At 39.4% G+C, this 25,763-nt stretch overlaps 1 protein-coding gene across 8 annotated transcripts in view; it reads right to left on the minus strand.

Annotated features, from left to right (window-relative positions):
- Positions 1-24,988, minus strand: part of RGS7 (regulator of G protein signaling 7) — a 171,814-nt gene extending 146,826 nt beyond the window's left edge. For 5 of the 8 annotated variants that reach the window (XR_015731461.1, XR_004593070.3, XM_034428268.3 and 2 more), the window contains exons 1-2: positions 24,640-24,981; positions 23,432-23,557 (exon numbers count right to left, since the gene is read on the minus strand). Coding sequence is in view for 6 of the 8 variants with exons in the window: in XM_034428268.3 (XP_034284159.1) it covers positions 23,432-23,509 (78 nt within the window). In the remaining 2 variants the exon portion in view is untranslated. Of the gene's footprint in view, positions 1-23,431; positions 23,558-24,187; positions 24,286-24,639 lie in introns of those variants that run through there. The other 3 variants (XM_034428270.3, XM_034428271.3, XM_034428269.3) reach the window with 3 other exon arrangements.
- Between the last annotated feature and the right edge of the window lie 775 nt (positions 24,989-25,763).

Here is a 25,763-nt window from a genome sequence, read left to right on the forward strand (position 1 = left end):
CTCACCACTGGTCCAGATTAATATAGGGCCACCATAACCCAGTTATGGTGGCCCTATATTAATGACAAGACAAACTATCCCTATCTATTTACTCTGCCCCCTCTGCTCTTTCACTGCCAGATCCTTATCTTTTCTGCTCAAAACAATTCCATGGTATAGGTTGAAAGAGGCACTTAGGGATGAAAGGTAAAACTATAGATGAGGTTAAATTCTTCTTGCAGATGTTTTCAAAAGTAAATTGCAAGGAAGTATTGATAACAAACTGATCTCAGAGCAGGCATACGGAAAGAATAGCAATAGCAATAGCGCTTAGAGTTATATACCGCTTCACAGTGCTTTATACTGCTCTCTAAGCGGTTTACAGAGACATATTGCCCCCAGCAATCTGGGACTTCGTTTTACCAACCTCGGAAGGATGGAAGGCTGAGTCAACCTTGAACCAGTGAGGATCGAACTCCTGGCAATGAGCTAAATTAGCCTGCAATACTGCATTCTAACCACTGTGCCACATTATTAAAAAACTATGTAATCCTTTTCTCTCCTACTGTGAAGAATCCCGCTTCTAAAGCTAAAATATTTGCTAATATTAGTGAAGAATTCTCCCAAATGAACCTATCCCATCCAAAGCGGCTGTAAGAGAAAACAACAGCAGATCCTCAAAACTGCAAACGAGTACAAATGTGTTCCCTGCTCTTATTTCATAATACAGCATCAAACCCCATGTTTTAGGGAATGATTATTAATTACTGGATAACTTAAAAATATAGTGGCATATCCAATTAGGAACTCAAGGTGTGTTTTTTTCTTACAGATCAAGGGATCTGAAAGAATAGATGAATATTCAATTTCATATGAAATAAAGAACTGCTTCACGTCTTACTACTGTCTTCTTCCTACTCTGCCATGATGAAAGTATTTCAGGAAACTCACATAGCCTGCATTGATTCACATGCTTGTGCATAGTGCCCTTAATTCCTCCAATTGTCACTCAGTAAACATTTTCAGTTCTGTGTCAAGACAACTCCAATATATAAAGCAGTCGGTTAGCAGAATCATTATATCTTACTCCTTCTGTCATCTCTTAACAGCACTGGCTACTTCAGGAAGCCAGCTTTAATTGGATTTGTTATTTGTATTTGTGTACAGGTAACAATTGTGTAAGAAAATGAGATTCTCCTTTAGTACACTTCAAAACCACTTGACCTGCCATCCTTCAGAGAGCTACAATGCCTGGGCTTCAGAAATCTGGACAACAGCCAGATGATGGAAAAGAGCCATACAGAATTACAGATCCATGCTGAGTTTCACAATATTTAAAACGTTTTTCAACTACTCACAATCTGACCTTATGAAGCTGTATTATGAGCAGAGTGTTTACACTACCACAGATCAATCACCATCCTGTTTATTCTTGCAAATTTTTATTTGGGCCACCATTCTGACTTTTTTTTAAAAAAAAAACTGAATATGCTGAAAGGGTAGCCTCTGTCATATTCTCTTGCAGCCTTTTCATTTTTGATAACTTTCATGCACCTGAAAAAGTATGTATGTATGTATGTATGTATGTATGTATGTATGTATGTATGTATGTATGTATAAATAAATAAATAAATAATAAATAAATAAAAAATAATGAATTAGAAATTAAGAAGTACAGAATTGTAATATCATAAAAACAGTAATCCATTGTGCCACTTAATTTTTTTCCCTAAGCTTTCCTGCAGCATACTTGGGGGAAAAAATGTGAACATTTCTGAAAGTACTCTTTGAATTAAAAAAAACATTGGCTAATAAGCCAATATTAATACTGTATAGTGCACGAGTCAAAAAGAGGGCTGTGAAAATATTTACAGACCCCTTGCATCCTGGACATAAACTGTTTCAACTCCTCAAAATGACATTATAGAGCACTGCACACCAGAACAACTAGACAAAAGAGCCTTGATAGTACAGTGGTCTAAGCACCCTGTTATTAACACAGCTGCCTGCAATTTACTGCTGGTTCGAATCTCTCCAAGGCTCAAGGTTGACTCAGCCTTCCATCCTTTCTAAGGTAGGTGAAATGAGGACCCAGTTTGTGGGGGCAATAAACTGACTTTGTATAAATATACAAAAAGTATGAAGGCTATTGCTTAATGCATTGTAAGCTGCCCTGAGTCTCCGGAGAAGGGCAGCATATAAATCAAATTAAAAAAAAAATAGTTTTTTCCTGATCGCCATCACTCTGCTAAACAAATAATTCCCTCAACACTGTCAAACTAGTTACTAAGTCCACATTACTATTAATCTTCTCATCGTTCCTATCACCCATCTCCTCCCACCTATGACTGTATGACTGTAACTTTGTTGCTGGTATCCTTAAGATTTATATTGACTGTTTCCCTATGACTATCATTAAGTGTTGTACCTTATGATTCTTGATGAATGTATCTTTTATGTATTCCGAGAGCGTATGCACCAAGACAAATTTCTTGTGTATCCAATCACACTTGGCCAATAAAGAATTCTATTCTTTTCTGTTCTGTTCTGTTCTGTTCTGTTCTGTTCTGTTCTGTTCTGTTCCGTTCCGTTCCGTTCCGTTCCGTTCCGTTCCGTTCCGTTCCGTTCCGTTCCACTCCATTCTATTCTATTCTATTAAAATCACTTGCTTACCCACAGTGAGAACTGGCCTTTTCCTTGTTCTTCTTTCTACTTTGCATGGTTCTCTAAATATTCCTAAATTAGGATGTATAATGTTGTCAATATCTATTAATCCCACTTCCTCCAGTCTTGTAACTGGAAACTGCTAGTTTTCAAAGGCAGATTTTGGCAGCAAAAGCTATATAATGTAATTCAGTATATTACTTTTTCCCCAAAGAGGCCAAAAATAGATACAGGGCATTAAGAAGACATCAAAGTGTATTCTTATACTTTGACTAATGCTGGGAACTGAAAGCACTCAGCAAAGCAAATCAGCTCATAAGGCTATAAGATAAAAAGTCATTCTATTTCTTTTCCTGGAATTCTGGACTGTAATTTAACTACAAAAGCTGATGTCTCTTGTAAGATAAAAAAGGAAAAAGGACCTAGAAATGAAATGCTATATTTATAAAAACAAGTTTCATGGAAGACGAGCTCTGTTGCTTTGTGCTTATTTGTCCTTTGTGCCTATTGTCCCAATTCAAAGAACTATCCAAAGTGTTCATTTCAAATATAAAAGTAGAACTGAGTAGATTTGTTTGGGAGAATTGTGCCAGTCTCTTCATGTTAAAGTTGACTAATAAACATTACCTTCAAATAAGGCTTAGTTGTCCTTAAATTTATCAAATCATAGATAGGATATGTGCAAAGATGGGTTTCACATAATTTTACCACCGGTTCGCCGCGGACCAAAATTGTGCGCGCACATCTTCCACACATGTGCTTTGCTCACACGTGCGGCTTGCACGCATGTACACAACTTAGAAAATGTAGCTAAATAGGATGGCATAGTGCCGAGGGAGGGGGTGCGGGTCGCCACTAACAATTCGACTGAACCGGTCCAAATACCACCACTAGATATCACTAGGTGTCATTACAGCAATAGCAAATATTCTTTGGCAAAGCAAGAAACAAATTCCAGTTATATTCTAGACCCAGCTTTCCCTACCAAGTGCTGTTCATATGCCTTAATCCTCAATTCTCCTAAGTCATGTTCAACACATGGAGTCTGAGAAATATGGGTTTGTGCTACTGTTATGATGTTTCTGAAACAATATCTTGTAATTTTTTTAAAAAAAAATCTTTAGTATTAATTCCTGCTTGCAGTGGCAGCTTGGCAGCTTTTACAAAATAATTTTCTGTGGTTCATAATAACACTTTATCCATCTGTTAAAAGTAATGACACTTGCACTGAAGTTGCTCTCACAGCACCACAAATGTTATGAGACCAAAACCAGGTTTCCCTGCTTCAATATTCTCTAATACCAGAAAATTCTGGTCTAAATTTATTTTCATGAGTGAGAACAGCATTTTGTCAACGATTCTTCACAATCATTGTCTACGTGCAAAAGATGATGAACTTTCAAGCAAGTAAGTACAAGTAAGTGCTTTCTTATTTATCAGGATGTTACAAAAGTCAATGTTAAAAAATTGGCTATAAAATTCACCCCAAGAACTATATGGGACCTACTTAAACTTGTTAAATTGTTTTTAAGGGCACTAAATTATTTGGAAAACTGCCTTCCTTCAGAGGTAGTGTTTTAAACATATGGCCAGAGAAGACACCTTTACAGTATTTTTTTTATATATAAGGATGGAGGTAGAGCTTTTACAAGCAGAGGGTTTGAAAACTAATTCTTCCCTCAACTTCTTTGTTCCTCAATAGATGAATCTTTAACCTCAAAAATGAGCAGAAGATAGGAGAAGCTACTTCAGCAATAGCTCTATATTGCAACTACTTCAGACTGACACCTCTTTTTTTCTGAATGGACTAAGGGCTGTTTGTCTGGATTTACATGTCACAGGAGGTTTGAGACTTCTGTATGCAATAGAGTGCTTAACTAAGAGATAGGGACAATTTAAATAATTCAACCTCAGCAGCATACAATATTGTGTGTATATAGCAGGGGTGTCAAATTCAAGGCTCAGGAGCCAAATTCGGCCGACAGGGTGCTTAGAACTGACCCATGGGGCCGCTCTGGAAACAGCAAAGGATCAGTCCATGGTGCCTCTCCCAGCAAAAGCTCCGTTTTCACTGGCAATGGGTTTCAGGAGGCTGTCACAGCCAAAAATGGAGCTCAGGAGCCTGTTTTTGCTGGCAGAGTGATCAGGCCACCACAGGCGCCCTCAACATGAGTGATGTCGAGCTGGCCATGCCCACCCTGGCCACGCCTCCCTGCCCTCCCCCCCCCCCCCCCGAGATCAAACACAACCCTGATGCAGCCCTCAATGAAATCAAGTTTGACACCACTGGTCTATAGGATTTCCTCAGCATAGTCTTTCAACTTGCAATATATATTGCAGAATTGTGTGTGTGTGTGTGTGTGTGTGTGTGTGTGTGTGTGTGTTATTCTTGAACTCAGCTGCAGTATGAACAGAACTGAAAGATAACCATGAAGTCATCATTGGTGCCTTTGCAAGGTTAGCCCAACTTCTAAAAAGCAGTTTTACCTAATGGTACAATATTGTATGATTGCTGAACTTTATTCAGAGTTGATCTTCAATACTCACTGTGAAGTCAGTCACTGTGAACTACACTAGTTTCCTGAAGTCATTCCCAATTACAAACCATTCCGGCCTGTTACCTGAGAACAGTGTATTGTATTTGATCTAAAATTTGTCCCAGGCAAAGGATGTTTTGTATAGGACATCTAGGATCATCCTAAAGCCAATTTGAATCTAGTGGTTAAGGCAACACTAGAAATCAAGATATTGTGGGTTCTAGTCCTGCTTAGTCATCTGGGTGACTTTAGATTAGTCATTATTTCTCAGCCCTACTCATCTCAAAATATTGTTGTTCTGGAGTATTAGGTATGTTCACCACCTTGAATTGTTGTACTGTACACTTCTAGCTATTTATTGTCTAAGAAGTGAAGAAACATGCCATTTTACCTGTTATTTTTTGCATTAATGAAATATCAGTTACTTGGACAATTATGATAAGCACACAAAAAGTATAATAGTTTGGGCATTTCCATCTGTTTAGTTTACTATTTATATTTGCAGGACCCCTATTAAAAAGGTTCTCCAGATGTTCTCCAGATGTCCAGATATTTAAAAACAGAGTGACAACAAACTTTTTCATTTAACAAAGCAGAAAAAATTAGCAAGAGAATTGTCATGTTTCTCTGATTTGTTTGCTCAAAAATGCTTACCTGAAGTTTTTTGCCATTGTTTTATCTATTTTGTACATAAAACTTTAATGCTGAATAACTTGCACTATATGAAAAAGACACAAGCTGGGTCAGCAAGGGGCAAAATAGCAAAATGCCTGTGCAGACATTTCAGGGCAAAGAGAACTTCACTGCACTGTGTTCCTCCTGAAATGCCTTTCTCTGCTTTAGAAAAACATAGCTGAATAAGTATATAAATAGAATTCAGAAGGTTTTAGTTTCATCAAAATAGATAGCTAGAAAAAAATCATAACATGACAGAAATGTTATCAGCTTCCTAGCTGAAATAATTTCACTATCAACATATCACTATGCAGAAGGATTTTTTTAAAAAGCTGGCATAAAATAAATCAGGGATGTCAAATTCAAGGCCCACAGGGCCGGCCTGGAAATATCAAAGGACCAGCCCGCAGTGCCTCTGCCAGCCAAAACGGGCCACGTGCGGCCGCCCCACAGCCCATTTTCGGCCTCCCTGGCCTTCTGCAGCACTCTGCCTGCCAAAAACGGACCACAGAGAGGCCCGTTTTTGGCTGGCAGAGTGCTGCTGAAGGCCATGGAGGGCAAAACGCATGCCCCCCCCCCGTGTTCCATTTTGGCTAGTAAAGTGTTACAGGAGGCCATTCAGGCTGAAAATGGGGCAGAGGGGGGGCCGTGCCCCATTTTGGCCAACAGGGTGCTGCAGGAGGCATCCGTCCTATCTCCCCCCACCCCTGCCCCCGCGCCCCCACCCAACTGGCCCGCGGAAAGAACTACAATGCTGATCCAGCCCTTGAAGAAGTCCAGTTTGACAACCCTGAAATAAATCTAGAATTACAGAATAGAGATTGGGAAACAGCACAAGGTGTTTTATATGGGGTCATTTGATACTAAACTGTTCTGTGTGGGACTGCGTGGTGTAGTCTTCTTATTGAAAACCTAAATGTTAAAGAACCACTGGATTTTGGAACATTCAGTTTCAAAGTCTTGAGAAAATTCAGTCAGAATATAAAATTAAGACATCAACTGTTGGATTCAGTTCCAATGATTCTAATGAGACTTAATTCGTAAAGTGTTCGGGCTAAACAAGTCTGTGGGGTCCTTGGTGCTCTGTGCTTGGTGGTTTTCTTGCAGATGTTTCATTACCAAACTAGGTAACATGGTTAGTGCATAAAACCACTGAGCTCACAGAGCACCAAAGGTTCCACAATTGAACCCTGATCTATAAATATTCTCTTCTGTTGGCTAAATAAGTCTATGAGGGAATAATATCCACTGAACTCAGTGAGAATTAAACTAAGTAAACATACCATAAATATCTGTTTGTTTATTTATTTACTTGTATTGTTCCTTTATTATTTTTACAAATAACTTATGGTGATAAATATATCCAACTGAGAAATAGTGACTGACCCGATGTCACCCAGCTGGCTTTCATGGTTAAGATGGGTCTTATTATAACTTTAAAAAAATAATAATATATCTTCTAGGATTTCTTTGGAGTAAGGGACTCCAACCTTGCCAACTTTAAGCTTGGCGGACTTTAACTCCCAGAAAGCTGGCTGGGGAATTCTGGGAGTTGAAGTCCGCCAGGCTTAAAGTTGCCAAGGTTGGAGACCCCTGCTTTGGAAAAACTATGGTACCATCAATATGTACCACAATATTGGTCAAGTATCCTGAATTCAGGTGCATGCAAATTTTAACATAAATTTAAAAACATCAGAGGCTAGCCACTTTTTCAGACAAAGAGGTTGTTTTATCACCTTATGTGGCAGCAACTTTTTTTTAAAAAAATGCCCCAAACTTCTGAGATTATCAAGTCTTGCCAGAAATCTCATCCCCAAGATTTTATGAACCCACAAACTATGTTAACCTCTCATCAGATTGTGCCATTCAAATCTAAAATACCACAAGATCTCATTTAAGAAAAAATTACAGTATTACAGTCATAATTGGAATAACTTTGCCATAAATAATACTGGATTTGATTGCTTGGAGACATCCATAAATTGAGGTAAATTGTTTTAAAAGAAATTGCCATTTGAAATAACATAATGGTTCCAAGCAAAATCAAGCCATAAGAATTAAAGGTAACTGTGTTTAATAATCTGTTAAAATGTTTGTGGATAACATTTCTCAGGCTGATTTTTTTTTTTTTTACATTTTTAAAAAAATATATTTATTAATCAAATTTATGTAGCCACTCATCTCACCAAAGGTGACTCTGGGCGGTTACACAATATATCTCATTTTCCTTAATGTCTTTTCCAATGTTTCATATTTGGACTAAATGTTCCCTATTTTTTAAGTATCCTTCATTTGCAAGGAAAGGGGAATTGTCTTGATGAAAGTATTTTAACTGCTGATAAAAGCATTTATGAGCATTAAGAGAGAAAAAAAGATCACCCTTATGCGAAACAAGATACTGATTTTCATTCTATCAGTAAAAGGTCAGTATCTCCATTGTACTTGCTCATTTCAACATATGAGTTTTCCACTGATTTTTTTTTAAGAAGATGAAATGGCCAAAATTGCCAAATCATTGGGAAAATTGTTACAAATGTCATCTGGCTTTTCCAAATGAGTTGCCCCAAGAGTCTTGTGTATTTCAGCTTTTTTGCATTATTCCTCACACAGAGAAATGTGTGATTAAACAGCAGCAGCCACAAATTCTATTTTCTTCACATCTTCAATTCATCACACCAATATCCATGAGTATTATAAAGCAGATCCTCATAGCCAACAGATAGAGTAATAATCTCATGCTGCTGTTCTTGTTGGACTATGGAAATTTGCACTACAAGTGGGCGGTTGAGTTGGAATGGTACTCCCCCTTCAAAAATTTGCCAACAAAACCACTATTTGTATATCAGAGTATACCTGGCCTGATATATCTTTCCTATGTGAAAAGCAGTCTTTGTACTTAGAATAACTTTATTGTCACTTTGAATGTCCACAAATCAGCATACATTAAAATGAAATTTCGTTGCATATAGCTCTCAAAGCTCACGTGCAATATGCACTACATAACCATGACAGAATAAATAAATAAATAAATAAATAAATACATACATACATACATACATACATACATACATACATACATAATTATGCATATACCCATATATACTGTATGACACAGAGAAACAACACAGTCTAGTTCGGATATATACATGTACATGGCAAGAAAAACGAATCTTGTGAGTTTACCAGACGGATGGCATAGGGAACAAAGCTAAAACAGAAACTGGTAGTCCTACTAGAAATATTCAGAAACCTCCTTCCAGGAGAGAGCAACAGAAACAGACCGTAAAGTGGGTGTGTGGGGTCTCTAACAATGCTTTGAGCTCTAAGCACATAGCGCTTATGAGCAGTATCCTGAATAACAGGAAAAGAGACTCCTATAATCTTCTCAGCTGTCTGTCAGCTTTGGGAGCCATATTAGCAACGGAAGCTTCCACGCTGCCACCTTCTTGTGTATGGGAAAGTAGGAGGGGGGATTTAGTAGAGGGAATGTAGTTAGACAAAATAGCATTCCTCTTTTCAGTCAAGGTCATGACAGTCCTGCATCTGGAGAAGGAGTGGTTGGAGTGATATCTCGAGATGGGAGGGATGGTGATTAGACAATGTGATGGACTGATGGGTGCAGGGGATGGGATTTGGGGATTTTGATTTACTGAGGGAAAACCCAGAACTCTCAGATTCGGGTTTTCCCAGATGTGCCAGTATACCTACTCTAATAAATGGAACTCTGAGGAAATGCTTGCCTCAGAGCTTTTAATTGGAGTTGGGGTTTTCTGGAACACTGACACTGTCCTTACCACTCTCTGTATGGGCTTTCTATCTGATGCACTACAGCCACCAAACCAAAACACTTTCAATCGTGCCTCTGTAAAAAGTGGCCAGGACAGAAACAGAAAGATGTGCTTTCTTCATCCAACACAGTTTGAGTTTGCACGCTTCGCTAAAGATGATGTGTGGAGAGACCAATTCAGATTGTTAGTTATCTGCACACCCAGATACTTAATATTGTTGACAACCTGTACAGCTGCATCCTTGATACTGAGTGGAGTATGACCATGCCGGCTCTTTCTGAAATCTACAATGATCTCCTTTGTTTCATTAACATTTAGAACCAGGTTGTAGGAATGGTTTGCTGCAGTCACATTTGGGGGTGTGGGTTTTTTTTTTTTCTACTTCCTCATCCAGTCTACAGCCCTGGCATTCCTTAGTAGTCTCTCAGCCAAGTACTAACCAGTTTGTTTGGTTTGGTGGCTGCAGTGCCTCAGATAGAAAGTCCATACAGAGAGTGGTAAGGACAGTGTCAGCGTTCCAGAAAACCCCAACTCCTGACATAACCTTTGAACTCAGACAAGATTAGCCAGGGTGCTGTTACCTATTAAAACAAGGTGATGTTTCCTTTTGAGATGAGCTCAGCTCCAAGGATTTCATGTAACTTTCTTGGCAACAGACCTCTCAGGATGCTTTCCTTTTCTTTTATTTCTCAGTCTATTCTATGAGTTAAGGTTAAGGTTAAGGTTAAGGTTAAGGTTAAGGTTAAGGTTAAGGTTAAGGTTAAGGTTAAGGTTAAGGTTAAGGTTAAGGTATCCCCCTGCTCAGTGGTGGGTTTCAAAAATTTTTACTACCAGTTCTGTGGGTGTAGCTTGGTGGGCGTGGCATGGCATGGCTTGGTGGGCGTGGCTTGGTGGGCATGGCAGGGGAAGGATATTGTAAAATCTCTATTCCCACCTCACTCCAGGGGAAGGTTACTGCAAAATCCCCATTTCCTCCCGATCAGCTGGGACTCGGGAGGCAAAGAATAGATGGAGGTGGGGCCAGTCAGAATTTTTACTATCAGTTCTCTGAACTACTCAAAATTTCCACTACCGGTTCTCCAGAACTGGTCAGAACCTGCTGAAACCCACCTCTGCCCCTGCTGTCCCCATCCAAGTATTAACCAGGCCCAACTCTGAATAACTTCCTAGCCAGGCAAGCTTGGGTAAGTGTAGCACCTGCTAAATTATACCATGAGCAGTTTTGGTTCCCACAGTGGCCAGGGAGCTCCTGGGCCAACTTTGAGGACAACTTCCTTAAGTAAAGAATACCAGTTACTTCTGTTATTTAGCAATTGGTATTCAGAACATACAGCCTTTAATAATGGAGGTAAAGGGTAGAAAACATGACTGGTAGTGCTTAATTGCCTTATCATCTGTAAATTTCCCTCAGTTCCTTTTAAAGTGATTTAAATTGCTAACTACCATTATGTAGTACTGTATGTAGAATAAACTGCATATTGTTCTGTTTGACTTTGTTCTCCCATCAATCAGGTTATTTGAATGATCAAGGTTCTAGTAACATATGGCAAATATTATGCAAATATCTAAGGATTAAATTGTAATTTAAAAGTATAAATTAATCTTATTAAAAATTCAAAGGGATTGTCAAAGAATTGGGTGAACCTGAGTTCATATGGTCTTTATTTAATTCTTTGCTGCTACCCCATTTGGAATTCCTCATGAAACCCTGGTTTTAAGAATAATTACCACTCAACTGGAAAAGTGCAGAACAGGACAATCAAAATAATCCATGTATTCAAACACAAGTATTTATACCTGGGTAAATTGAGGATGGAGGAAACCACCAAAACAATGTGAAAATATATGAAAGTATAGAGAAAATAGCAATATAAGAATTCAGATTTATTCAATTCTATTTATTGGCACTTACAATTTGGAAAAAGGGGACAAGAAAACTGTTAATGTACTAGAAACAATGGTTGTCCCAAAGGGGTTTTTTCAAGAGGCAGGTGAATTTTCTGGTTTTTCTTTGAAGACGTTTCGCTTCTCATCCAACAAGCTTCTTTATATCTGAAGAAGCTTCTTGGATAAGAAGCAAAACATCTTCAAAGAAAAACCAGAAAGTCCAACTGCCTCTTGAAAAAGCACCTTTGGGACAAACATGGCCATGATGACTGAGAATCTCCATAGACATTTAAAAACAATAGTGGACAATAACTTAGGAAATTACCCTTAAAGAGTTAAAAATTAAATGGTAAACATGTCTATTAATAACCATTTAAAATACTATACTTTTTAAAATTGGTATACCAAACAAAATGGTCTGATATTCTCAAATCTGTTTTCTCATGTTCTTTGAAATTGGCTTTATCTACATACTAAATACTGGGGAAACAATTCTATTGGTGGCTAGTATTATTTCACATGGAAATAGAACTAAAATTCAAGGGAAGTAATATCCAAAAGTAGAACATTATTTTTCTAAATAAAAACTGTCATGTGTAACCTGAATGAATTCTAAGAATCTACAGTAAATGGAGAAAGTCTATTGAAAAAGATATTACCATATTTTTCAGACTATAAGATGCACTGATGTATAAGACGCACCTGTCAGCGTTCCAGAAAACCCCCGACTCCCAGTAACGACGTGGAAGCAGGCATTTTCCAAAGTTCTCTTTACTAGCAATAGGTAAACTAGCACATCTGGGAAATCCCGAATCTGAAAAACCCGGGCTTTCCTTCATTAATACAAAGCTTCCAAAACCAACCCCTTTCTCCTCTTTCAGTCACATGCTCCAATCACCATCAGTTTCACCTCAGCCCAGCACTTGACCACTCCTCCTCCACATGCTGGACCGCCCTGACCTTGACCGATATGAAAAACTGTTATTATGTCTACTAACACCCCTCTCCTAAATCCCCCCTCCTATTTTCCCACACATGAGGGGATGGCAGCATTGAAGCTTCCGGCTTAATATGGCTTCCAAGGCTGACAGCACCAAGATTTCAAAGAGGTAAGTAAGAAAAAAAAAGATTTTTGCCCTCCCTGGGCCCCAGGAGCACTCTGCAGACCTCCCAAACCTGTGCCCCATTTTTTTGCAAAAATGGGGGTGTTTTTGCAAAAACAGGGGCATTTTTGTCCTCCCCAGCCCCCAGGAGCAGTCTGCAGGCCTCCCAAACCCTCTGCACACCCTGTTTTTGCAAAAAAACAGGCCCATTTTTTGCAAAAATGGGACGAGTGGGGCGGGGCTTCGGGAGGCCAAAAATGGCTGCATTTGGTGTATAAGACACACCAACATTTTCACCCGCTTTTAGGGGGGGGAGTGCATCTTATACTCCAAAAATACGGTAGTTATTTTTGTTCCCTGCTTTACAAAAATTGTATTGTGTATTCATTCTGCTTATACAATATGCATTGTGATTGGGGGGGGGAGTCCATACAATGAGATATATACCTGTGTACTTGACAGTATGTAGATATATGTATGCCAGTTAACATCTAGTTAAATTCTGCAAGTAAGTTTGCTCATGTTTTATGCTAAATAAAATCTCAGGAGTTCCAGGAACATCAAGTTATTTTTATCTTGCATGTGTGTGTGTGTGTGTGTGTGTGTGTGTGTGTGTGTGTGTGTGTGTGTGTGTGTGTGTAGAATACAATCAGGAGAGTTTAACTTGTGAATGGCATACTTCACAATGACAAATGTCCTAATTTCTCAGATAATTGGCTGAGAAAAAGATTTTTATTATGAATGCAAATGCACTATAATGCAAGCATTTCTTTTCATGATGATTAAATTATGGCTAATTATGACTCATTCACAATCAGCATGCAAGGAAACTAGGTTTGCCAGACTTACGCAAGAATACATTTTGAATTGTAATTAATTTTGCATGTATGGGTCATTTAAATTTCTGATTAAAAAAAGCAAGTATACACTGGGTAAATATAAATGCATGGGACCTGACAATGAACTAAAGCCATAGAAGAAAAATATCATTTGTTATACAATAGGCTGAATATTGGCTATGGGCCAGTTCTCATTTATGCTTCCGTTGCCTGATGGCTAAACATGAATAACTTAAACAAGTGAATAGGGCAGTACATATACAAGACTTCTAATGAAACATTTATTGTAATAACAAGCACAACAGTGAACATAGATAAAACACTAAGCCAGAAGTTTTAAACCAGGATTTGTTGGATGAAAAAATAATTGCTTGGATTCAACTTGCACAGACCATCACTCCATGGTTGAGTTCACGTATTATGTTAAGGTGAGAGAGCAAAGAAACCAATTTTTGACCTGGTGCAATTAACAAATCCAGATAATGCTTTTCAGATGAAGTTATCCTGATTCCATCACAGTAATTATAGCACAGAAAATCAATGACACATTTGTATATGGACATCAGGCCTATGATTTCTCTTCCAACTATCACTTGGGATTTTTTTAATGTTTTTTTTTTTTTGGCAGAGTAATGTTCAATACAGTCAGGAAATAAACATCTGATTCATTTGTTTCATTTAGTTCATTCTAGGGCTGCCAATAGTACTGGCTTCCCCACGAGCTGAAGTTACTAATTTGAGGCAACCAGTCTTCCATCATATTATGGTTTTTGACATCTCAATCCAATGCCCTATTTGTAAAAATAGAAGCAAGTATATACAGTAGAATAAAGCAGAGTTGCTAGGTCTCTAAAAGCCACCCCTGTTTTCATCTCCGTAACAAAAGCTATGAGCAGGAATCTGCTGGATTATATAACCAGTGTTTCTCAACTATGGTGACTTTAAGATGGATGGTTTTCAGTTCCTCATGCTGGCTGGGAAATTCTGGGAATGGAAATCCACCCATTTTATAGTCATCTTGGTGGAGGAGTAATGATCCAAACTATGCAAAAATGGCTGAGTACATTATGTGTGCAAACCTCAAAGAAAAACATGTGTTCTGCTATCTCTCAATGGCACGACATATCGCTGACTATTGGGTGTGAATCTCTGCCCCTCACGAGAGGGCTCGCAATCTGGGTGTCCTCCTGGACGCACGGCTATCTTTAGAAGAGCATATGACGGCCATGGCCAGGGAGGCTTTTTATCAGGTTCACCTGATTCACCAGTTGCAGCCCTTTCTGGACCGGGACGCCTTGCGCATGGTCACTCATGCCTTTGTCACCTCCCGGCTGGACTATTGTAATGCTCTCTACATGGGGCTCCCCTTGAAGAGCACTTGGAGGCTCCAACTGGTCCAGAATGCGGCCGTGCAGGTGGTTATGAGCGCAACTCGTTGTGCCCACATGACACCCCTCCTGTGCAAGCTGCACTGGCTTCCAGTGGTCTTCCGGGTGCGATTCAAGGTGCTGGTTACCACCTTTAAAGCGCTCCATGGCATAGGACCCGGGTACCTTCGAGATCGACTTCTGCCACCAATAGCCTCCCACCGGCCAGTCCGCTCCCACAGAGAGGGCCTCCTCAGGGTGCCATCAGCCAAGTTATGTCGGCTGGTGACACCCAGGGGGAGGGCCTTCTCTGTGGGAGCCTCTGCCCTGTGGAATGAACTGCCCCCGGAAATGCGTAAGATCTCCAACCTCCGTGTATTTTGCTGTGCCCTCAAGACCCTGCTGTTCTGCCAGGCTGGGCTATCAATGCAATGATTTTAAATTAGTGTTTTAAATTTTGGGGGTTTTAAATTTGAGCCGAAACTATTTAACAATTTTAATTATTTTTAATTGATGTTTGTCTTTGTGCTTTTAATAGGCTGTACACCGCCCTGAGTCCTCCGGGAGAAGTGTGGTATAGAAATAAAATTATTATTATTATTATTATTATTATTATTATTATTATTATTATTATTATTATTATTATTATTATTATTATTATTATTATTAAAGAAAGAACATCACTGCTCCAAAAGTCCTATCCTTTTCTTGTTTATGCTTAGCTCTATCTCCTTTGTGGTGAAGTATCATGGGTTGTTCTGTATAAATTTATAAACCACATAAGATTGTGCATTAATAAATAAGGCAACATCTGAAATAATATGAACTGAGAGAAATAATCATGAGCGGGGGTGGAGGGAAACTATTGACAATTAGATCAGTGGTGGGGTTCAAAAATTTTTACTACTGATTCTGTGGGCGTGGCTTTGTGGGCGTGGCATGGCTTGGTGGGCATGGCTTGGTGGGCGTGGCAGGGGAAGGATACTGTAAAATCTCCATTCCCTCTCCACTCCAGGGGAAGGTTACTGTAAGATCCCCATTTCTTTCCTATCAGCTGGGACTCAGGAGGCAGAGTATAGATGGGGGCGGGGCCAGTCAGAGGTGGTATTTACCGGTTCTCCAAACTACTCAAAATTTCCGCTACCGGTTCTTCAGAACTGGTCAGAACCTGCTGAATACCACCTCTGAATTAGATGAAAATGGGATTTTAGAATTCTTCCATGTTTAGGTAACAATTACAAGAAAAAGTAGAAAATTAGGTATGCTTTTTTTTTCTTTTAAGAGGAAAGTACATTTAGAACTACAAATAATATATACATTTAGCTTTTTTCCATTTTCTAAGGTTATTTTGTTAGATATGAAGTTATAACCTCTGGGAGGGAAATTAGATATAAATTTTGAATACTAATATAAATCTTAAAATATAGATAACCATGGCAGCATTCCAAAATAACTACATCAGGGGCTAACAGCTAGAAATAAATTTCTCAGACTGTTTTATATGGAAAACTAAGCTTAAGAGCTATTTCTGGAACAGACTAATGATCTTTCTAAAATATCAAATTGTTAGCCTTTCCATTTTAGTGGTTAAACACTTTAATTGAAGGAAAGAAAACTCTCTTCAGAAGCATGTTTTGAGATGAGCACACTTATTAACATGGCACATTGGTAATTTTAGTTATCTTGCCCACACAAAATCTTTCAAGCCAAATAGTGATCTCTAACTTGAAATAATTGAGCACCCTTTTTTATTCCACCATTTCCACACAAATCCCTGTAGAACTATGGAAATAATGATTATAATTTAAGTCTTAATTGGATGAATTACTAGTATCATTTTTGTTTCCATAACATCAATTGCATCCGCATTCTGAAGGTGAACACACACATATAAACCTACTTTAGAGATAAAGTATTAGACAAAGTGCGTGTGCTATATTATGAGATGTAATGGTACAATATTTTGAGTCTTCTTTATTTTTACTACAATGAAATCTACATGTATGTAGATTCAAAATGCATAGATGTGGTTGTTCATGTGGTCTATTCTGAAATAACATATAGAGATCAATTCTCTAATGTTACTTGCAAATGGATATTACCTGTTGGTTTTCATATAGTGCTAATATCAATAGTTTTGTGGTCAAAAAAACCACCCAGGTGGCACACATAAGAGATTCAGATCCCATCCATCTATCAACATCTTGTTTCTATTACAGAATATTTTTTATTTGTACAACACATTAACTAGATCATGGGGTGTGAAGAACGCTGAATCAGTTGACCAAGTCAATTAAACCTAAAGGAGTTAGAGTTAGCCTTAAATAGATTTGTCTGTTCGGGATTAAACTAATCAGCCCCATCAAATGTGTCACCTGAATGCTGACTAGAAGGTTAATGAATTTCTCCTGATCAATAATCAAAATGAAGCTCGAAAGAGATCCCACAAAATGTGGCTCTTTTAGGCATGCCATCTCTGTGCCCAGTTTGGTTTTTACTGCCCTTGCAGAAATATGATTTTTTTTAAAAAATGAGGGGGGGGCAGAAATATGTGTATTCAGTATGACCTGTATAATGACCTACATTTGTTTAATCTAATTTAAATAAGAAAAGATGTCCAACAATAGAAAGGTAAATGAATCTCTTAACCTTCTTTGTAACATATGGGGAGACTGAAAATGCAGCAATCACTGATTTTCAGCACATTCCCTAATCTGTGTTATTGGCACATGGAGAGGTGATCTTTGGGTGAACCATCTTCTAGCCAGCAGTTATTTACATTTGTTGTCCAGATACAGCATGTATGATGATACACTGCCATATATCATTAGATTACACAATAATTTAAGATTACCATGACCTGGGTGACTGAGAATCTCCATACACAATAACTTAAGGTGCATCATCTAATATTATGACACTACACTTCCATAACAATTCTAATAGCTTGTATTCTCTTTTTTGTCAATGTTAAAGATTCATAGGATCAATATCGGAGTCAGTGACCACAGATGACTCGGTCTTCTGTTTCCCATTCATTTCTTAATTATCTATTATTAAGTTAAACTATAAGAATAATCAAGCTTAATTATAATAGAGAGATACTTTTAGGTCTGGATATGTAGTATAGAGTGACACAACAGAGATTATTGAAGAATAGGAGAGAATCACATTAATTATATGTCAATGAGTTAATTCATTTGTCACTGGTAAAGATATTTCATTTTCCCAGCCTTTTTATATTTTTGCTGTGACACTTTTTAGCTGTGTCTTTTATTATTTTATTTTAACAATTTAGTAACTACCCATCTCAACAAGTGACTCTTGAGTGGCAAACAATATTAAAAATAATAATATTACAATAAAAATTACAAAAATTATAAAACTATGGCAAGGGTGTTAAACTGGTAGCCCACAGGCCAGATGCATCACGCGCAGGCCACACCTATCCCCACTTCTGCAAAGGCAAAAAAGTCACAATATGTCATGTGACATCACATGATGCAATCGAGTTTGACACCCATGGTATGTGGGAACAATCTTGGGAGACAGGAGAAAAAGATGCTGCCTAGGAAATGATAACATAAGAGAAGGCATAGCCTGTAATTGCATAACAGACAAAAAACCTCAGAAGGGAACATCTCTAATTTCTAAGGCTGTAAAAAAAAATGGCAGGAAATATATATAGTTAGACTTGCAAGATTAATGTCAGCCTTCCCAGAATCATGACCAGCTGAGCTACTTCTACTTTACTGTAAGACTACATTAACAGAATCTTCCAAATCATTAACAGAATCTTCCAAATCTTCCAAACAACAATTGGAACAACAGTTCTCAGAATTCCTAGTCAAGTAGATTTATCTCTCTATAGAAGAGAATATCAGCAGCTGAGGGTTGAACTGTGAAATCCTTGGTGCTTTCTGAGCTTTCAGATGTTTCCTTATGCAAGCTAGTCAACATAATCAGTGTGAGTGCACTGATAATATTACCTAGCTGGGTAACAAATGTCTCCAAGCAAACACCAAGATCAGACAGCACCCCCACAGCTTTAGCTATACAGGCAGATAACACATATTAATATGTTTAGGTATTGTATTTCCTACTCTTGGAATGGATTTAAGAAACCATTAAAGGACTGGGAATTAAAATATGTTTAAGCTGACTGATTTCTATAGGCTTATGTTTTCTGTAATGTGCCTATGTATTCAGTGGTAGCAAATTCTGTGTGAACCAAAGCCAAAATTGACAATGAAGCTATTGGTGAACAAATAAGTGTGACCATGCCATTAAATATCTAGAGATTAGTTGAAAGTCTGACCAACTGATAGAACAGCAAACAAAATCATAAATCATATCTCATAATTTTCAGTGAAGTAAAAGGTCACTATAGATCTACACTAAAGAACAAAAAACAGTAAACAAAAACCTTTTTTTTAACCTTTTCTTGTTATTGAAAAAATACCAGTCCAAAACTCCTAACATGTAGAAATTATAGTTTGCCTGCCTATATTCAGTTTTGCAATACCTGCAAATACTATATAAGGTATGGAAATCTATAAATGAGATTGCCATGCAAATTATCCTAGCATTCAGCAATGTCATGATTCCTAAAATTCAGTCCATTTTTAAATACTCGAAAGAATTTAATATAAAATGAAAGAAATAGTCTTAGGATGTTTATGTCCTTCCAAATTATAAGCAAAGAAATAAAGATATATATATTTTTTGAAAGATAGAACAGCATTATTTTATCCAGCTTGGCAACATTTTATCAGAGTAACGCAACTGTTCTTCTCTTTAAAAGAAAAACTTATCCTCCAGGCACAATCCTCCTTGCATCTAAACATCTTCAGCTTTGAAATAAAAGTTTATCTAATGTGACATATACCAAAATGAGGCTTTTGTGTGCCTCAACAGGGATTCAGGAAAATTGGTTAATGCAAGTAAGAAAGCCCTTTGGAAAGAATTCCAGCTGCTGAAGTGCCACAAATCCAGGTGAAAGCCTCTGAGAGAATAGTACAAGCAATAGATTGCAAATCAGGGCTAATTCTGGCAAGGCCCCATTACAAGTGGCAATGTGATTCTCAAAGTTCCACAAAGAATGGAAGAGAAAGAACAAGCAGGCTAGATGGATATAATATATATTAAAATTTCTGCAAAACTGCTGCATGGTTTGCTAACATTTTAAGTGCCTAATTCAGTTCTCAAGTCCAATACTGCCTTCATGGGCATTGCCAGTTGCATTTCCATGCAAAATAGGAGAACTGCATTCAAGAGCCTTGGTGGCGCAGCAGACTAAAGCACTGTTAAGTAACACCAGCTGCCTGCAATTACTGCAAGTTCAAATCTCACCAGGCTCAAGGTTGACTCAGCCTTCCATCCTTTCGAGGTAGGTAAAATGAGGACCCGGTTTGTGTGAGCAATAAGCTGACTTTGTATAAAAAAGAACACCGCTTGGGGCCCCCCGAAAGCCCTACTAAGCAGGTATATACAAAAGTATGAAGGCTATAGCTTAACGCATTGTAAGCCGCCCTGAGTCTCCGGAAAAGGGCGGCATATAAATTGAACCAATAAATAATTTTCGAAGTAAATGATGAATGTGAGCTAATCATTCTCTCCCTGTGGGGCTGTCATGCTTCTCCCAAGTAAATGGCAGCACAAGAGATCTTGGGTGGGAGATGAGCATTGTGGGGAGAGACATATTCATTTTTCTGCACATTCACTTTCTGCCACTGTTTTTATTTATTCCAAATTTTCTCTTCCTGCTTCACAACCATTCGTTATCCAGCAGGTAAAACTCCAGTTACAGGAATTCTTTAGTTCTTCAAACTTAAGGAGATCGATAATAATGACTTGGACCTATCAGAAATGACTGCGGTTACACTGCCACATATTTACTTCTCCAACATGTGCTGCCTCTGAAGAATGTTCATAACCTTTAGTTAGTTCAGAATGATGTATCAGAATGTTAACTGAAGTCAGTTATGAAGTACAGTATATCTGACTTCAAGGTTGCCTTGTAGGACCTATAATGCTCCACAATGCTATATGTCAGTTGAGATCATTTACCTGAAGGAGCAACTCCTAACATCACAGCCTGATAAAATGGCAAAATATTGCAAAGCATAAATTATTTTCCTGAAACACACTTGGTGAAGATTTCAGAGAGAATTCTCCTGTGGCAGCCATCAACATTTCAGTCAGAAGAAAATATTTTGTAAAAACTTTGGCTCCAGCAACCAACCCAACACACTACTGGAATGCTGTTATGGCTCCTATTTCTGATGCTTCCTACAAAAGCAAAACACAGGCATGACGGTTTTTCTACCCGGAGATCCTCTAAGGTGATTTGATTCCTTGTTGGAATTATTTTCTCTTTCCAGGACTACATTTTCATATCTGCCTTCCAGTTGTCCACTAACCTCTGGAAAGAGTGAAGTTAGAATTGAAGGAGACCATTTTGGACTGGGTTTTTTTAAATCTACTCATTCATTAGCAATAATAATTTATACTTGGCACAAATGGAAGTACAGTTAACAAAATAATGTCCACCAAACTCAAATACATATCTCTCGCAGGTGGTGAAGGACTCAAGACATATCAAAATGCTATACATATTTGCAAAACAGTCAATATGCAGGCACTAAAGTCATAATAAATACAGCACTATCATCAGAGGCAATGTTATCTATCTAAATGTATATTTGTGTATTTCATACAACATTTGTTATATAAAATGTGCAAATCTAGGTATATTTGCTTAGAGGTAAGTCCATGTGGGTTCCCTGTGTATTTCTTAGCAGGTTTGTGATTACTGTGTTCATGGATGAAAATTATAATTACGTACATACAGTTACACACCAATTGCAATGCCACAATTAATTTTAGCTACCTTTTTGTTTTATATTGCTTAATATAAGCACAACTCTGTTAGCTTTTCTATAACAATTACATAACAGTATGATCACTGATGTTTTAATTTGTGTTGGGAATGTTTTGTAGTAACATATTTCAGTAAAATTCTGTGCAAACATTATAGACAAAGCATTATCAACTAAGTTAAACAAGCTATTGTGGTGTGTATGACACTCTATCACATGCAGTCTGGTCAAGCAGATGAATTGGTCCTAATTATAGTTTCTGGCTCCAAAAGACAATTCTCTCAGGTATAGTTGTTGGAACACAGCAACAACTAGCATGAGCATCCCATGAAAGTTTATCAGAAGAAAATACTGGTGAAGGAGGATCAACAGACAGTATTTAGGATGCCTACAACTGCAATATGTTGAAAAGCTGTTGGAAATCAAGTGCCCTGGCATTAATAAAAGGCTTTTCATTAAGAAAGCCCTAGTTATATATAATTAGTGCTTAAAAGTTTGTTTATTAAATATAATTCTCATTGCAATGATACTATAAAAATCCTATAAAAAAACAGGACACAAGGTATTTCATATATTTTCTCTGCATTAACAAAATATACTTAACTTTTTTCTAACCCATTGTTGCTGGTGAGAGATTTTTTTTGTACATAAGCTAAGCAAACAAGCTAAATTTACATATTAGTCTAAACCCTCCTCCCCACAAAACAAAATGTAACACAACCTAATAAAAATGCTATGCTAATGTAGTTATTGGGTTTTTAAGGACAGTTTTAAGGGTATAGAGCTCAGTAAAAATGAGTGGCATTGGCACAAGAATTTTGAACATGCACTTTGGAATGTGCCCAAAGTTGCATGCAAAGCCATGTCACCCGGCACGCACGGCCTTGCCTGTTTGTCTTCCAGGTTTCTGACGCATATATGCATCCGACAATCAGCTGTCCTTCGCACATGCAGCAGTGCCAAAAACTGGTGTGCACATGCATGCTGGCCAGCAGATTGTTGGGTGTGCATATGTGCCAGAACCCAGAAGTTTGGCTTTTCTGAAGTGTGATCCCTTTGCGCAGGCAGTGCTGAAAACCGGCATGCGCATGCCTTCCGGCCAGTTGATTGTCGGGCGCACATGCATGCTAGAACCCGGAAGTTCGGCTTTTCTGGAGCACACCCCCAACAAGCGCACCATCACTGCCATATATCTTCCTCTATTTAATATCTTACATCATTTCCCAACAAAAGGAGTTTCATTTGAGTGATGATTTTAAAAGTTCTGTTGAAGAATACAAGGGTTTACTGAAGCTGAAACTGTTAAGATGTTCCACCTCCTATCAAATTAAATCTTGTGTGCAAAAAAGTGCCCTTGTATTTCCACATAGTTTATAGATGAAGAGTGAATGAAATCAAGAATTTCAACATTGCTGTTTTCTCTCTTTCCACTATATGGACCACTCAGATAAGCTAAGCAACATAGATGTAAGATTAGGACTTTAGCTTTATTGATTGAAATGTGGTGTGACTGATTGAAATATGATATGTTTCATATTTACTATATGCCAGTCACTCTCTCTCAAACCTACCTACTCACAGCATTGTTGCTGTGGCATTGGGAATGGGGGGGGGGAGACCTCAATGTACTTGTGCTGAGTTCTCAAAACAAAGGCAGCTGATCAATCTAATAGGTAAATTAATCATTGTTATACCATATCCAGTTGCCTACCTTTCTGTACACCAACATATTTGGGGATTCATCAGCGACCCCATTGTTGCTCTGTCCATAGTTATTTCCTTGTGCCATGTCTTAAGGCTAGGTCTCCTGGTAACTTTTTTGAAGAGCAATTAGCCTCTGTGAAGAATGAAAGTTATCTCAGTCAGATATTCTTTGGTAAGCAGCTCATGTCCGCAGTAGACAGCTCTAACTTTTTCCCAGTTCCTTAACAGGAAGTGTCCTTTTCACTTAGCCCTGTGGCCCTGCCCCAACTCTTGCCTTAAACCAACGCAGTAATTTTCCTTCCAGCACCATCCAGCGGCCACTGGAAGTTTCATCTTGCCACTCCATTCTTGGCTAACCCAGCAGAGTTTGCTTGAATTGCCATTCAGGAGGCTTTAGCATCAACATCCTAGAACCAGCATCACAGTGATGTAAGCATCTTTTCTAGCAACGGTTGCTTTCCCCCCACCCCACCCCCAGCAAAACAAAACTGGCCACTGGACTACAAAATTCGCCCTAAGTTTCAACCACTTCCCCGCAGCTTTGTTCAAAGTGGACCTACTTCTGTGCCACGTTAAAAAGAAAAACAAAGAAAAACAAAGAAACGATCCAACGCCTTTGACTCTGCGACAGTCAGCCACGTGCCTGCTTTCAAATCCACATCCTTCCCTGGCAGGACCAATCTATGGACCTGTTCTCTTCCTCCTCTCCTCTCCTTTTCCTCTTCCTCTTCCACCACACTCTTCCATGACCCGGCCGGCTCACCAAGGCGAAGCAGCCCTCTGCGCCTCGCTCTTCTCATGTGAGTTGGGGGACCCGATTCGACTCTGAGAACGGCCCTGCCCCCTCTAAACCCGAACAGTCACAACACAAAGGTTGCTTGGCAGTCCTTGGCTCGCCGGCTCGGTTCTACAGTGGTCCTCAAACAGCCCTGCCCTTCCCTTCCTTCCTCCCACCGCCCCCTCCTGGGAGCAGCCTTCTTAGGCGGGCGTCTGCCTTGTGCCTTTCGGCAGCAAATGGCAGGCGCGCGAGATTGTTTTGCCCTGCAGTGAAAGCGGAGAAGCTGCCTGAGATTTCAGCACCGAGGACAGCGCCTCGGGCACCTCCTCCTCCTCCTCCTCCTTCTCCCGCCCGCGGCTGGTTTCACCCGAACGCAAACCCCGCGCCGAGCCAGCCAGGCAAAATTCCCCCACTTCCCACCGCCTGGCGTTATTTACCTCCTGGGCCAAGGTCACCCGGCGCACAGCAGCAGCAGCAGCAGCAGCAGCGGCGGCGGCTCTCTTCTCCTCAGCTCCTTGGACCACCCACCCAAAGCCCTGTGCAAGAGGTCTCAGCCGGCAGAAGACGGCAGGAAGCGAGGCTCGTTCATCACACAAGCAGCGCGCACACACACACACGCTGCACTGCTTTCTCCCGCCGCCGCCGCCGCCGCCGCCGCTCCTCCGGCGTTTGCAACTCCCTCAAAGCTTTGCTGAAGCGGAGCCAGCGGCAGCGGCGAGAAGCGCTTCCCTCCCTCTTTCTTTCTTTCCCTCCCTCCCTCCCTGGAATGGAGCGAGGCTGTCTGTCACGTGGGAAAGTGGAACGTCAAAGGTGCCGCCGCCGCCGCCGCCGCCGCCACATGGCAACTGCGAAAAAAGCTCCCCTTTTTTTGCGCTCGACTTTCCCGCGGGGGTGGTGGGATTGGACGGAGAGGGCGGACGGCAAGAAATGACTGACATTGACTGCGGGTTGGGCAAGTAAGCGGGAGGGTGAGGGAAGAAAGCGAGAGAAGCCTCTGTGGCCACCTGCCTGCCTTTGAAAAGAAGCCTCATCTGCGCGCCGAAACGCAACGGGAAATTAAGTCAATCTGCATCAAACCCGCCTTTGAAAGGAGACCAAACGGCCGCTTGAGCCCGATTAGAAAGCTCGTTCAGAAAGCCCTCCGCAGGCATCGATTTTCTCTAAATGCGGCTGGCAATGATTGCGAAGTTCACTTTGGCAGGCGGGGTGAGGGGTGGAGAGCTGGAAAGAGCGAAACGTGGAGATAGGCTGGAAAGAGCTGGGGACAAAAAAAGAATAAAATCTAGGATTCCGAGAAAACTTGAGAAAGTGTCTGAGCCGGATGACAATCGAGAATAACGTCAAAACATTTCGTTGCAAAATAAACGTGTGGCAGAGAAGGGTGATTTATCGTGTAATAAAAATTCTTGTGGAATTCCTTGCTATGATGAGGGTCCTGTGGTCTACTCTTCCCCATTTCAAATCCTCTGGTCAAAGGGCATTATGATAATATCACAACTTTCCTCTAAAATTAAAGATCCTAACATTCTAGAGATTAATGTGCATCTTTATCCCATAAGCT

Source organism: Pantherophis guttatus, chromosome 1 (assembly GCF_059756535.1).
Source record: "Pantherophis guttatus breed Tessera chromosome 1, ASM5975653v1, whole genome shotgun sequence".
Taxonomy (NCBI): domain Eukaryota; kingdom Metazoa; phylum Chordata; class Lepidosauria; order Squamata; family Colubridae; genus Pantherophis; species Pantherophis guttatus.